The following is a 12,529-nucleotide window of genomic DNA, read 5'->3' on the forward strand; positions in this document are numbered from 1 at the left end:
TCCAGAAACACGCATTTCAAAAAAGTTATAAATTGATTTGCATTTTAATGAGTAATTAACCATGGCCAAGACCAAAGAGCTGCCCAAGGATGTCAGGAACAAGATTGTACACCTACACAAGGCTGGAATGGGCTACAAAGACCATCGCCAAGCAGCTTGGTGAGATAGTGACAACAATTGGTGCGATTATTCGCAAGTGGAAGAAACACAAAGTAACTGTCAGTGTCCCGCAGTCTGGGGCTCCATGCAAAATCTGACTTTGGGTTTTAATGATCATGAGAACGTTGAGGAATCAGCCCAGAACTACATGGGAGGATCTTGTCAATGATCTCAAGGCAGCTGGGACCATAGTCACAAAAAAAATAAATAAAAATTGGTAACACACTACGCCATGAAGGACTGAAGTGCCCGCAAGGTCCCCCTGCTCAAGAAAGCACATGTACAGGCCCATCTGAAGTTTGTTAGTGAACATCTGAATGATTCAGAGGAGAGCTAGATGAAAGTGTTGTGGTCAGATGAGACCAAAAATCGAGCTCTTTGGCATCAACTCAACTCGCTGTGTTTAGAGGAGTAGGAATGCTGCCAATGATCCCAAGAACACCATTCCCACCATCAAACATGGAGTTGGAAATATTATGCTTTGGGAGTGTTTTTCTGCAAAGGGGACAGGAAAACTGCACCGCATCAAAAGGAACATCAAATCTTGGGTGAGAACAGCCAGGGCATTGAAAATGGGTTGTGGATGGGTATTCCAGCATGACAATGACCCAAAACACATAGCTAAGGCAACAAAGGGGTGGCTCAAGAAGAAGCACATTAAGTTCCTGGAGTGGCCTAGCCAGTCTCCAGACCTTAATCCTATAGAAAATCTGTGGAGGGAGCTGAAGGTTGAGTTGACAAACGTCAGCATCAAATTGTTAATGACTTGGAGAGGATCTGCAAAGATGTGTGCAAACCTTGTGGCCAACTACAAGAAATGTCTGACCACTGTGATTGCCAAAAAGGGTAAGAAGATCCTAGTTCTGGTTGCAATGCTAAAACTGACATTTCCTGTAAAAGTATGCCTCAATTTTGATTGGCTACTTGGAATGTTATTCCAGGATCAACAAGGATGTTGATCCGGGAACATTTTGCATTTGGTGAAATCACGTTCACCTTCAGACAGCACTCCGAATAGTAAAATTTAATTATTATTATTATTATTGTTATTTTAATTCATTGATGCTTCACACCAATCCAGTTAATGGTAGTAATACACCATAAATTGCCATGTCAACTGTCATAAAACAAAATAAAAATGTATTTATCTATATTTTACTTGGCCAGCAGTTCATTAAAATGTTACACACATAAAGAAAATAACACCATCAAAAGGTTTAAAAGTCTGTATTATAATGTTAAAGTAAGAAGTGCCAAAAGTCCCTAAAATCAGAAGGAAATGATAGTTGAATAACAAGAGTATAGAAGCACCTAATTCTGGTTGTAAGGCTAAAACTGACATTTCCTTTAAAATAATGCCTCAGTTCTGATTAGTTGCTTGAGATGTTGTTCCAGGATCAACAAGGATGTTGATCCAGGAACATTTTTGAAGTGAATTTTGACATTTTATTAGCTCAGCTTGTTGCTCAAGTGAAATGGCTTGACGATTTAATATTTAGACAGCAGTCTAGTATTTGTTCCCTCTACCTACATCTGTTGTTTTACCACACTTTCACCTGCAAGCAGAAAGACATGTTAGTTGTGACTTTGAGCTTTATGAATTTAGTAAGATTGTCAAGGAGGGAAAAGTAAATAGCTAACAAATGAATTGTGATGACTGTAATCAAAGACCTTAAGTCTTTTGGAGATGCACAATCTCCTTTCTCTAGAGTCAAAGAGATTGAATTAGCTGTTGACAGATAGAGAATGACTGAAAACATTCCATTTTTGAAGAGTCCTAAATTCAGAACTTTAGACGAGCAATCGTACAGCAACAATTAACAGTGATGTTTTAAATATTTACACTTGTTTAGTTTGACACTTTCTATGGTCCCACTATAGTGATTGACCAAAAAATCCTCTGATTTTTATTTACATTTAAACCTCTTAACTGTTTAGTATATTAGGCTACGTTTACACTAGTGTTTTTGTTTTAAACAAAATTCATTTTAGAAAATGCTGCAAGACCACTGATCTATATAATATATATTTATGCTTTTCAGATCTCTTGTTCATACTTTATTACAATGCTAATCTAAATATCGAACACGAGTCAAGCGTCCACAATACAGCCATATTTTCAGCACTTATTTTCTATAGGGGTGAGCGGGGCACAACCTAACGCGGGGTTAATTGTAACACGCGTGGTTTAAATATTTCCACACATGCTAGCATAACCAAATTTACGGTGTTTACTAGTTGCCATAGCAACACTATGCAGAGAAAAAAAGAGCGCCAGAATTCAAAAGCCTTTTGAAGATATCGCTGAATATTTATTTTACCATAGTAAAAGTACATTTCTGGCTTAAGTAAACTTTTCATTTCAGTTTTTAACGTTCATTTAAAATTAGACAAATCTGCTATTATTTTAATCTCCAATTTGTTATTTATCAGTTTAGATGGTTTATTAATGCTTCGCAAACCAGCAGAAGACACTAACCTGTTTTAAACTCCAGTCGCGCAGCTGGGGAAAGATGTAACACACAATATTCCCCGCTGTTATTAAACTATGCTTACCTGTGACATTAGCGGTGCAGTTTACACGATTTACTTCTAAGGATTTTGATAAGAGACCTCAAGAAACAGGTGAATAAAGGCTGACAATCAATGTTTAATGTTCAGAAGTTATTATTTCAAGTAATGTAAAGCATTTTGGCTGATTTATGTGTGTCGTGTTCAATGAGAGCTGTGTGTGGAGGAGTGGAGTGTTCTTCTGAATGTCTAAATGTGTTTCATCTATCTGTCCACATTGTTTTGGACTACTGTACAGCTGTGTGTTGCGATCAAAGCCGTTCAAAGCGTTGTTGTGATGTGTTCATTTTCAAACTCCAAAATTCGATTATTTTTATTTTTTTTAAAAACGTCATTACTTCATTTGAAAAAGTTAACACATGTATTTTACTGACAAAATATTTTAGTTTGTTGTGTATATTTATTTCATTCGATCAGATAACATTTTAAGCCGTCATATGGTCGTGTTACAACGTGCCCCTCAGATGTTACAATGTACCCCACCTACGGGGCATGTTGTCACGTTTCACTTCCTTTCTTTTGAGGCAAATAACGAAAAACGTATACACTGTAAATATGAAACAAAGCGATATATTTGTACTAGACAAGTGTGAAAATAACGTGGATAAAAAATTGTACTCTGAACCCCACGTGGATTTACATAAACCGCGAAATTCAAAAAGTGTTAGGTTGTGCCCCGCTCTCCCCTACTTTAATTGCTAAACTATCAACCTCAGTTTTGAAACAATTGACCTAAGAATGTTAACTTGTGCTCGTGAGAGAGACAGAGCCATTCCCCAAGATAATTGGGCGAGAAGACCAGAGATGAGATGAAAGACATGCGTAACTTTCACGTCTCCTTACAATCGTGATGGTAGAAGTAGGATCCAGAGAGCTAGATGACAACAAAAGTCCTATGATTACAACGACTATGGTGTTACAAAATTCTAAAATTATCGTACATTATGGTATTATTGTATTAATTGGTATTATTCATGGTACAAATACGATAATTATTGTACATCTGGAAACACTGATGCACATACTGTACCAACACCCACAAAAAGCATCCTGTTTCGCCACCTGCTGGTCAATATTGGGAATCGCACCACTCTGCCAAAAATGTTTTGAGAGTGGGATATGAAACTCTTCAAACAGATTCAGCGAAGAACACATACCAGTGGTGGGGTCCAAGTGTGGCAGCAAACGCCACTTTATATTCTGTTTGAATCAGGAATTACATTTTGTTAAAAATCATACAAACCTGTTTAATATAATAATTACACATCTCAGGTCAGTAACCATATTTCACACATTTCCATTGGTTATAATTTATACAGTCTGTCTGTTTAATTATGTATATTTCAACGGATGACTAGTTAATGATAAACTGAATTATAACAGAGAAACAGACATACCTATGCATATTCATCCAAAGGAATTTAATGCATTACATTTGTTTTCATTTTTCATTATTTGTAAGTTTAACACAAGTGAAATGAGAACAGACAGTGGGGTTACCGTTTCTCCTGAGCTGTTCCTCAGTGACCTCCAGTTTGTTCTTCAAAGACTTCACAGTGGATCTCAGCTTAGTATAGAGCCCTGTCAGAAAGTGTTGCTGAAACTCACGAGAAGTCAAAGCAGCACAGCTTTCCTCTACATTCAAATGCTCAGTCCTCTCAGGCTGCACTTCGTTTTCTTCAGGTGGGACCTCAGACGAACTGCAGCAGCAGATACAGAATGGTGCAGGACATCTTTACCTGAAGGTTTTGCATAATGTAGGTGCAGGAAAATAACAAAAGATCAAAATTATTTACAGTAGTTAAAACAAGTGGAGGTTTAGTATTTAAGGGCAATAATAGACTTAGAATAAGCTGTGAGTGACATTTGTTAATTTCACATAGACACAAGATGCAAGTTTCTCATACTGAATTAATAAGGAAGCTCTATCTGATGATGAAAAAGATATTTCTAATGATTTAAAAAGTCTAAATGATTTAATACAAAGATCCAGTTTAAATATTTAGCCAAGCTTACAAAGTTCTTAAAATATATTCAGTGTTCAATGTTATGTATTCAATTCAGGATCAATTGAAAAAAATAAAATAAAATTAAAAATGTTAAAAGTGTATTACCAAAGCTGTGAAATAGGAAAAAGTAAAAGGCCAGCAAATGTACAGTGGTTATTTGAATAATGACAGACATATTTTTTTTTTTTCCTGGAGACACACATGTGATCTTCCTCTTCTAGAGTCAAAATGGTTAAATTAGATGCTAAGAAAGAACATTTGTGAAACAGAAAGGTTCTTCAGATGTTAATGGTTCTTTATGGAACCATTTAGACAAAAAGGGCTCTTCTATGGTATCGTGAAGCACGTTTATTTTTAAGAGTGTCAGTAAATTGGTGAATGCCACTAAATTAAAATGTTCAGATTTCAACATTGGAGAATAGTTTACTGGGGTAAGTCAATACTGTAGTACACAGAAAAAGAATTTGCTTATATGCATACTATACCCTTATTGTTGTGACAAAATTACATGTAAACAGGAAATTCATATTTGCATGTCCATTTTTACAACGTTCTTACATGTAAAATTATACAGCATATACTGTATTAAACAGACATTTGACACCAAACGACATTCAGTCAGACAAGTTCCATAAAAATGCTTCCAAATTGATTGTTGATTGTTTCTCTTTTCCAGACATGTACTAAAACACATGCAATTATTCAAATCTGGGAGAAACTTGAACTTACTGTTTTAGGAAAAAAAAAAATTCACAAATTGACCCAAAGCGATAAGGCAAAGTTGTAAAAAGATGATCAAGGAGCAAAGACCAAATGGCCAGTAAATAAAGTTAAACAATCAGTATTATCATACACCCATGTATTTGCCCAGAGATGCACAGAGACATGATCTCCTTTCTCCTGCAACAAAGTGATTGAATTAGACAATGATTCATGTCAGAAACCTGCATCAGTTAGAGGATGGTTGTATACAACTGTCATTGACTGTCCATTTTTAACAAGTCTTAGAGCCATGGGTTTGGATGTCTTGTTTTGTCCAGAAAAACTGAAGAAATAGACTCCTTTAACAGGTGCTGTGAAAATGCCTGTAATAGTATAGCCAACAATTAACTGTCATATTTGCAAACATCCTGTTATAACTGCACTTAAATTAATTACTTAAATGTAGGCATCAAAGTGTCATTTAAATATGTAAAATGATACAAGGTAAATACAACATACCAGTGCCTGCATTGTAACATGACCCAGCATTCAAAAATACTTTTTGGTAAACCAGTGGGACATCTGTGTTGAAGGGGCCGACATCTCCTCTGTTTCCAAGTGCAGCAGTAAATGCTATCTTATGTTCTTCTGTGTAATAAATCAGAAATCACACTGATTCAACATAATACTGTAACTAATGATGCCTTCATGTGCTGTTGGAATGATCATAAATACAAGTTTCCTAGTTACAAATTGGACGTAAATGACATCCCTAGTCATATTTACAACAGGGAAACTTTAAATAGGGCAGAGGAGAGAAACATAGCAGTAGCACTGTAAAGTTTCATTACATTGCATTTGTATATTCATGCATATACAAATCTAATGCATATAGTATGTATTGAACACACTGAAAATAGCATTTATTTGACCAAAATTTAGGATTGTCTGTCGGCTGAATAACTAGCGCTGTGAATGTTTATATGGCTTCCAATGAATGGAACGCTTCATTTTATTTAAAACCTGTCTCAAAGCAATAACATGTTCTGTGTGAACCCTTACAGTACCTTTTCTCCTAAACTGTTCCTGGTCCATGCTGGCCTTTAGAGACTGAAGAGTGGAGCTCATCTCTGCCAACAGTGGGCAAAGGCCTGTGATGAGGCAGGACTGCTGATTCCCCGCGGCACCAAACTCCACAGGTAAAGATGCGCTCCTGTCAGTCACTGCTTTCTTCACCTCCTTCTGTGCCTCAGACATACTGCTGCAAATACAGCTGAACAACACAAACAACAACAGATACAGAATGCTACAGGACATTATTAGGCTATATGATCAAAATGCAGACTGCAAAACACAAATCAGTTTCAGCAGCCAGATAGCGTTTGTCTGAGGACTGCAAGAGAAGGGGATAACACGATGGGGCGGAGAAATAGGTGATAAACTGGCCAAACAGGCAATGCAACGCAAGACCGTTAAAGTACAAATTCAAAGTACAAAGAATTGCAGAATTGAAAAAAAATGTGGGACAGGGAAATAAAGGGCAGACACCTATTCAGTATCCCAAAACAATTTGGTAAAGGGAAAGTATGCCTCAACAGTAAGAGATATTATTATTACACAACTCCAAATAGGACATTCTGGTTAAAATCATTCATTGTTTACAATAGGGAAAATTCAAACTGGACAATGTGTATACTGTAGTGAAACATAGACTACTGAGCATGTGGCCTACTTCTACATTTTGCAAGGAAAGAGAATAGTTGATATAGACACAATCAATAAATTGGCTTGTCAACCACCATTAAACATTACAAGAAGAAGATGTCCACTCATATACAGACAACAGTGAGAATATTTTCCTAAAATAATCATTTAAATTGAGGTCTTTAAGTCATTTTCAAACAGTAGTATTGTTCCTGGTGTTGAAAATCTATTTAAACCTAACCTTCCTTGATTAGCATTGTTAAGTAAGCAATATGTTTTTGTTCTGGGAGGGTAAAAACTATTGGCGGGTAAAAAGAACAAAATCATCTTCTCTTGATTCAGTATATTCCTAGGCAAAAACTAAAAACTGAGAAAGTGCAGTTCAGATATGGGACTTTGATTCCACTGAAACACTAAAGGACGTTTTGAAGTTACAGATTGGAATGTATTTTTTTAAGGACTGTGAAAATGATGTCAGTTTTGACACAGGAATAAATTGCATTTTAAAATAGTAGAAAACATTATTTTAAATGGTAATATCATTTCAAAATATTGCTGTTTTTGATACAATCCAATTAGTACAGCCTTAATGAGCACCTATCAAAAACATTTTAAACATCTTAATTATTCCAAACATTTGACCGGTGTTTGCTAACATGCTCACATAATTGCAGTTGTTTTAGCCAAAATGCTTTAGAGTGTCATATAAACTAAAATCGACACAGAAGCAAAACCAGTGGTTGGATGTTCTTTGCGGGAACAACTTTGAAAAATAAAGTGCAATATTAGTGAATGGTCCAATGTTTCTTGTATTAACTATCTGTATTAGATACTAACTTTATACCAGGTGGATTAATGTTTAACTAATAACGAGAAAAGAATATATTTCAATTGTCCACCAGTTCAACTATATGAAAAATGTTACACACAAACGAAACAAAGTTGAAAGGTTTAAAAGCCTATATTGTGAAGTTAAAGTAAGAAATATATAGACTGGGGTTTCAACCTTTTACAGTACATGGATGGAGAGAAAAACTATTATGAAAAGAGTATGTTTGAATTCACTGTATTAATAATGCCTGACTTTCTACTTCTGACAAGATTTTGAAGTGTGCATCTGATGAACACTTTACTATCATATGAGGCATAGTCATTATAAGTGATCTAATCATTTATAATTGCTTTGAAGATATGGGAACATATAGGATAACATAAATGATAGTCTTTGCTCTATCTCAGTTCTTTACTGGGCTTCCCATGCATATTGCAAAGAACTGAGATAGAGCAAAGACTACCATTTATGTTAGCCTATATGTTCCCATATCTTCAAAGCAATTATAAATTATTAGATACATCACTAATAATGACTAACTTCAGCACGTAAAGCCTCATAGGACAGTAAAGTGTTCATCAGATACACATTTCAAAATCTTGTCAGAAGTAGTAAGTCAGGCATTGTTATGTGAATACAGTGAATTCAAACATACTCTTTTCATATACAGTTTTTCTCCTGCTATATAGTTGGGAAGTATGTGATTGGGATGCAACAGATCTCTAATTGTTTCATTAATTTGCTTCACTGCAGTAACAAGACAAGACTTCAGACAATGCCTTTGATATGCTTTATTCATGGCTGGGAGTATCTCAAACAAAGTCACAAAGAAAACCCAGCAGCAAAAAAGATTACAGCAGTTTATATATGATAGGTACATTAGCAAAGATAACATGATATGTTTAGGCCTATATCATTTTCTCTAATAGAACTCCTAATATATGTATTTTCTATACGCTAATTCCCCGTCTCTGTTACTAGGCAGAAGTGAATTTTGAAATTTGATTAGCTTAACTTGTTGCTTAAAAGGGTTAAATATAAAATGTTCACTGAAATAATAGTCATGCAAACGAAAAGACATGTTAGTTATGACTTTGAGCTTCATGAATTTAGTAGATTCAAAGAGGAAAAAGTAAATGGCCAACAAATGAATTGTGGTGGCTGTAATTATCAAAGACCCATGAAGTCTCACGGAGACGCACATAGACATTATCTCCTTTCTCAAGAGTCAAAGAGATTGAATTAGCTGTTGATTCATAGCGGTTACCTAGAGGATGATTGAAAAGAATAACCATCTGTTCTCCATTTTTAAAGAGTCCTAAATTCAGAACTTTAGATGAGCGATTATGTCCAGAGAAACTGAAGAAATAAGCCCCTTTTACAGGTGCTGTGAAGATACCTGTAATAGCACATCAACAATTAACAGTTATGTTTTAAATAATTGCACTGTTTATTTTGACAAAATGTAGTTTTCAGTGTGAAACATTGGTTCAGTATAAGAACACATACCGGTGTTTGGGTTGTAAGCTCTTCCCTCATTCACATAGACATTATTGTAAACCAGTGTGACTGGAGTGTTGAAGGGTCCAAAGTTATCTGTTGATCCAAGTGTGGCGCCAAATGCCACTTTGTATTCTATGTAAATAAGTGCAGAACCATACACAGTAATCACTCAAACCTTTATATAATATATTAAATGCTTATTATTTCTTCTGCTGGCTAGTGAATGTTATACTGGTTTCCATAATAAATGTTTCATCTCTATTGCAGGACAGAATGCTTATTAATGTGATAGCACTACTATACTAGTGGACTAAAAAATAATTTCTCTGATTTTTATTTCTATTTAAAACTCTTAAACTCTGTTTAGAATATTACAAGTATAGGCTGATAGAAGTGTTACCATTTCTCCTGAGTTGTTTCAGCTGTTCCTCAGTGATCTGCAGTCTGTTCTTCAGAGAACTCACAGTAGATTTCAGCTGTGCCAGCTCAGATTGGATCCCTGTGATTTGAGGAGTAAAACCGGCACTTCTTTTTTTCACATTCAAATGCTCAGTCCCTTCATTCTCAGCCTGCACTTCATTCTCTTCCTGCTGGACCTCAGCAATACAGTCACAGCTGAACAGAAGCAGCAGTAGTGGATACAGAATGGTGCAGGACATCTTTGGTCTTGAACACTTCTTATGCTGATCTAAATTAAACTCTAAGATGATACAGTGCAGCTGGCCCCTATTTAAAATGCTCTAAACACGCCCCTGTATCCGCCTGATACGTGTTTTCTTGTTATTTATCATGCATCTGTGGTGGCGATTGTTGTGACAGCACTGTAACTATTGTGCAAGTTTATTCGCAACCATATTAAATTCATACTACAAGCATTATTCTTTTCACCCCACATTTTTTGTAAGAGTATTGCACAAACTGTACTTGATTTTCGTAAGTCAAAACATTATTCTATTTATTCAAGGGTTCTTTCACTAATCAAGTGTTGTTATTTTTTGCAAGGGTGTGTGAGACTGAATAATCAATATCAGACAAGCATCTTTAAATAGAACTGTATCTGCTTTACTATAAAACTCAATCATATCATATTGACCCATTTAAAAACTGCATGGTAAATCAGAACAGCTGTAAAATAACCAGCTAACTACAAACAATCATCTAGCCTCTGAACATGAAAAATTATTTCATCATACCTTTAGCACAGTAGAGCCATGTTCTTTGTGACACGGAAAGTTCAACGTATAGGTTAATGTGTCAAATGTGCCAATCAAGATGTGACTTTGTGAAACAGACTGTCCTAAAAGACTAAACAAAATATCATGATTTCAACAGTTAAAGACTGTAAAAATGCTATAGTAAAAAATGTAAATCTCCTTTTTTATGTAATGTATTTAGAAGTGAAAAAGAATGTATAATTTACAGTGAAAAACAAACAAATTCCCATTCACATTCCCTGATTTCCCTGGGTTACATTTAACATTTGATGTTTTTTTTTTTTTTTTTGCTGTTGTTAAATGAATGTTTATTGCATTATTTCAGTATTATGTGTGTTACCATGATGGTGTTTAGTATATGTGAATGACATTGTGCACCTATAGGCTATATATTAGTATTTTCTTTTTCAGCTTATGAAAAAGCTGCAAAGATGTGACTGTCACCTGCTTTTGGTGTTTATCAGTGTATTACAAAGATTTCTGTACTTTAATAGGTTGGTATATTAACATTATATCAGTTAATGAAATGTTTTAAATATGAATTTAAGTTAAATCCATAAATTCTGCAATTTTCATTTTTACTTGTAAAACCTAAAATGTTGCTACTGTATTTTTTATTGATAAATTCTTGCAACCACAGCTATTAGTTGCTTTCATAGTATAGTAACGGAATTTTATTGCTAGAAAGGCAATACATTTGGTAATTGTATTTTTTAATATATATATATATATACTATTTTATTTCATCATTAAAATTCATTTTAACTTTTATAAAATGCTTCTCTGGCAGTCCACAGGACAGTATTAGACCATTACTGTATACACTGTTCACCCATGACTGCAGTGAGATTTAGCTCTAATTCCATTATAGAAGGATGGTAAATGTCTATTAGTAAAAGTACACTAAATGGTCAAGTTACTGGCACAAAAACTTAACATAAGTTGCACCTGTGCCTTTCCAAGACTGCTAAAGTCAACAGATTACCAATAGCCATATAGCAATCTCTGTGTACAAATACAACTAATTATGCTGACACCTTTAGAAAAAAGTCATTTTCCCAACATATATTTAAAAATTATAAATTATAATAAAAATAAAAAATTTAAGCTGGGAAAGTATGATTTTGTTCTGACCTCAACTGTACTTGCAATTGACCCCACTGCAAAAGAGAGAACATTGTTTTTGAAATATCCTTGTGCGCTTACAAAAGAGTATTTCACAATAATGCTCACTCTTTTGCAAGGGTTCATTTGCAGGTACAGCAGAGGTCAAACATTTCTATTTAAACCTGCAAAATGTTTAAAAATGCATACAAGATATTGCACGAACAATGCTGACCACTTTTGCAAGAGCTCTTTTACAAATGAAGTGTTGCCATCCTTTTTCAAGGGTGTGTGAAACCACACTAACAGACATTCTCAGAGAATCTGCTGTTTTTACAGACAATTTTTAAATCTCTTTCATCAACAGTACCCAACTGCTTTAAACAAACAACCATAGGTTTGATTCCCAAGAAAGACAAAGTTCAGTCTAAATGAGTGCTGGCCATTACAATTGATGTTTAACTGATTTTATGTAAAAAGGAAATAAAATATTTTTTACCTGTATTGCAGATAATCAGTAAAAGAACAAACATGGTATGTAAGGGTTTATCTGCAACTGTAAGTCAATTTTAGTTATATTGTTTGAGAACTTTGTAGATTTTAATTCTTAATTTTAATTCTTCACAAAGTGAAATTTCATAAAGATTAGTAGTAGTTATTGGACCTAAAACCTCTGCATGTAATAACCTAAAACACAACACTGTCTTATACTCGATGGCTGCTCTGTCAGT

The 12,529-nt window shown here is 34.8% G+C and overlaps 1 protein-coding gene and 1 pseudogene across 1 annotated transcript; both read right to left on the reverse strand.

Moving 5' to 3' along the window:
• Positions 1-5,219: 5,219 nt before the first annotated feature.
• LOC141343598 (complement C1q tumor necrosis factor-related protein 6-like) lies at positions 5,220-6,758 on the reverse strand (annotated as a pseudogene).
• A 2,337-nt stretch (positions 6,759-9,095) lies between these two features.
• Positions 9,096-10,139, reverse strand: LOC141343672 (complement C1q subcomponent subunit B-like). The gene is made up of 3 exons (XM_073848264.1): positions 9,881-10,139; positions 9,487-9,612; positions 9,096-9,376 (listed from the first exon to the last, which is right to left on the reverse strand). The coding sequence occupies exons 1-3, from the start codon at positions 10,137-10,139 to the stop codon at positions 9,096-9,098; spliced, it is 666 nt and encodes a 221-aa protein (XP_073704365.1).
• Positions 10,140-12,529: the final 2,390 nt, after the last annotated feature.

The sequence above is a fragment of the Garra rufa genome, chromosome 10 (assembly GCF_049309525.1).
Source record: "Garra rufa chromosome 10, GarRuf1.0, whole genome shotgun sequence".
Classification (NCBI taxonomy): Eukaryota; Metazoa; Chordata; class Actinopteri; order Cypriniformes; family Cyprinidae; genus Garra; species Garra rufa.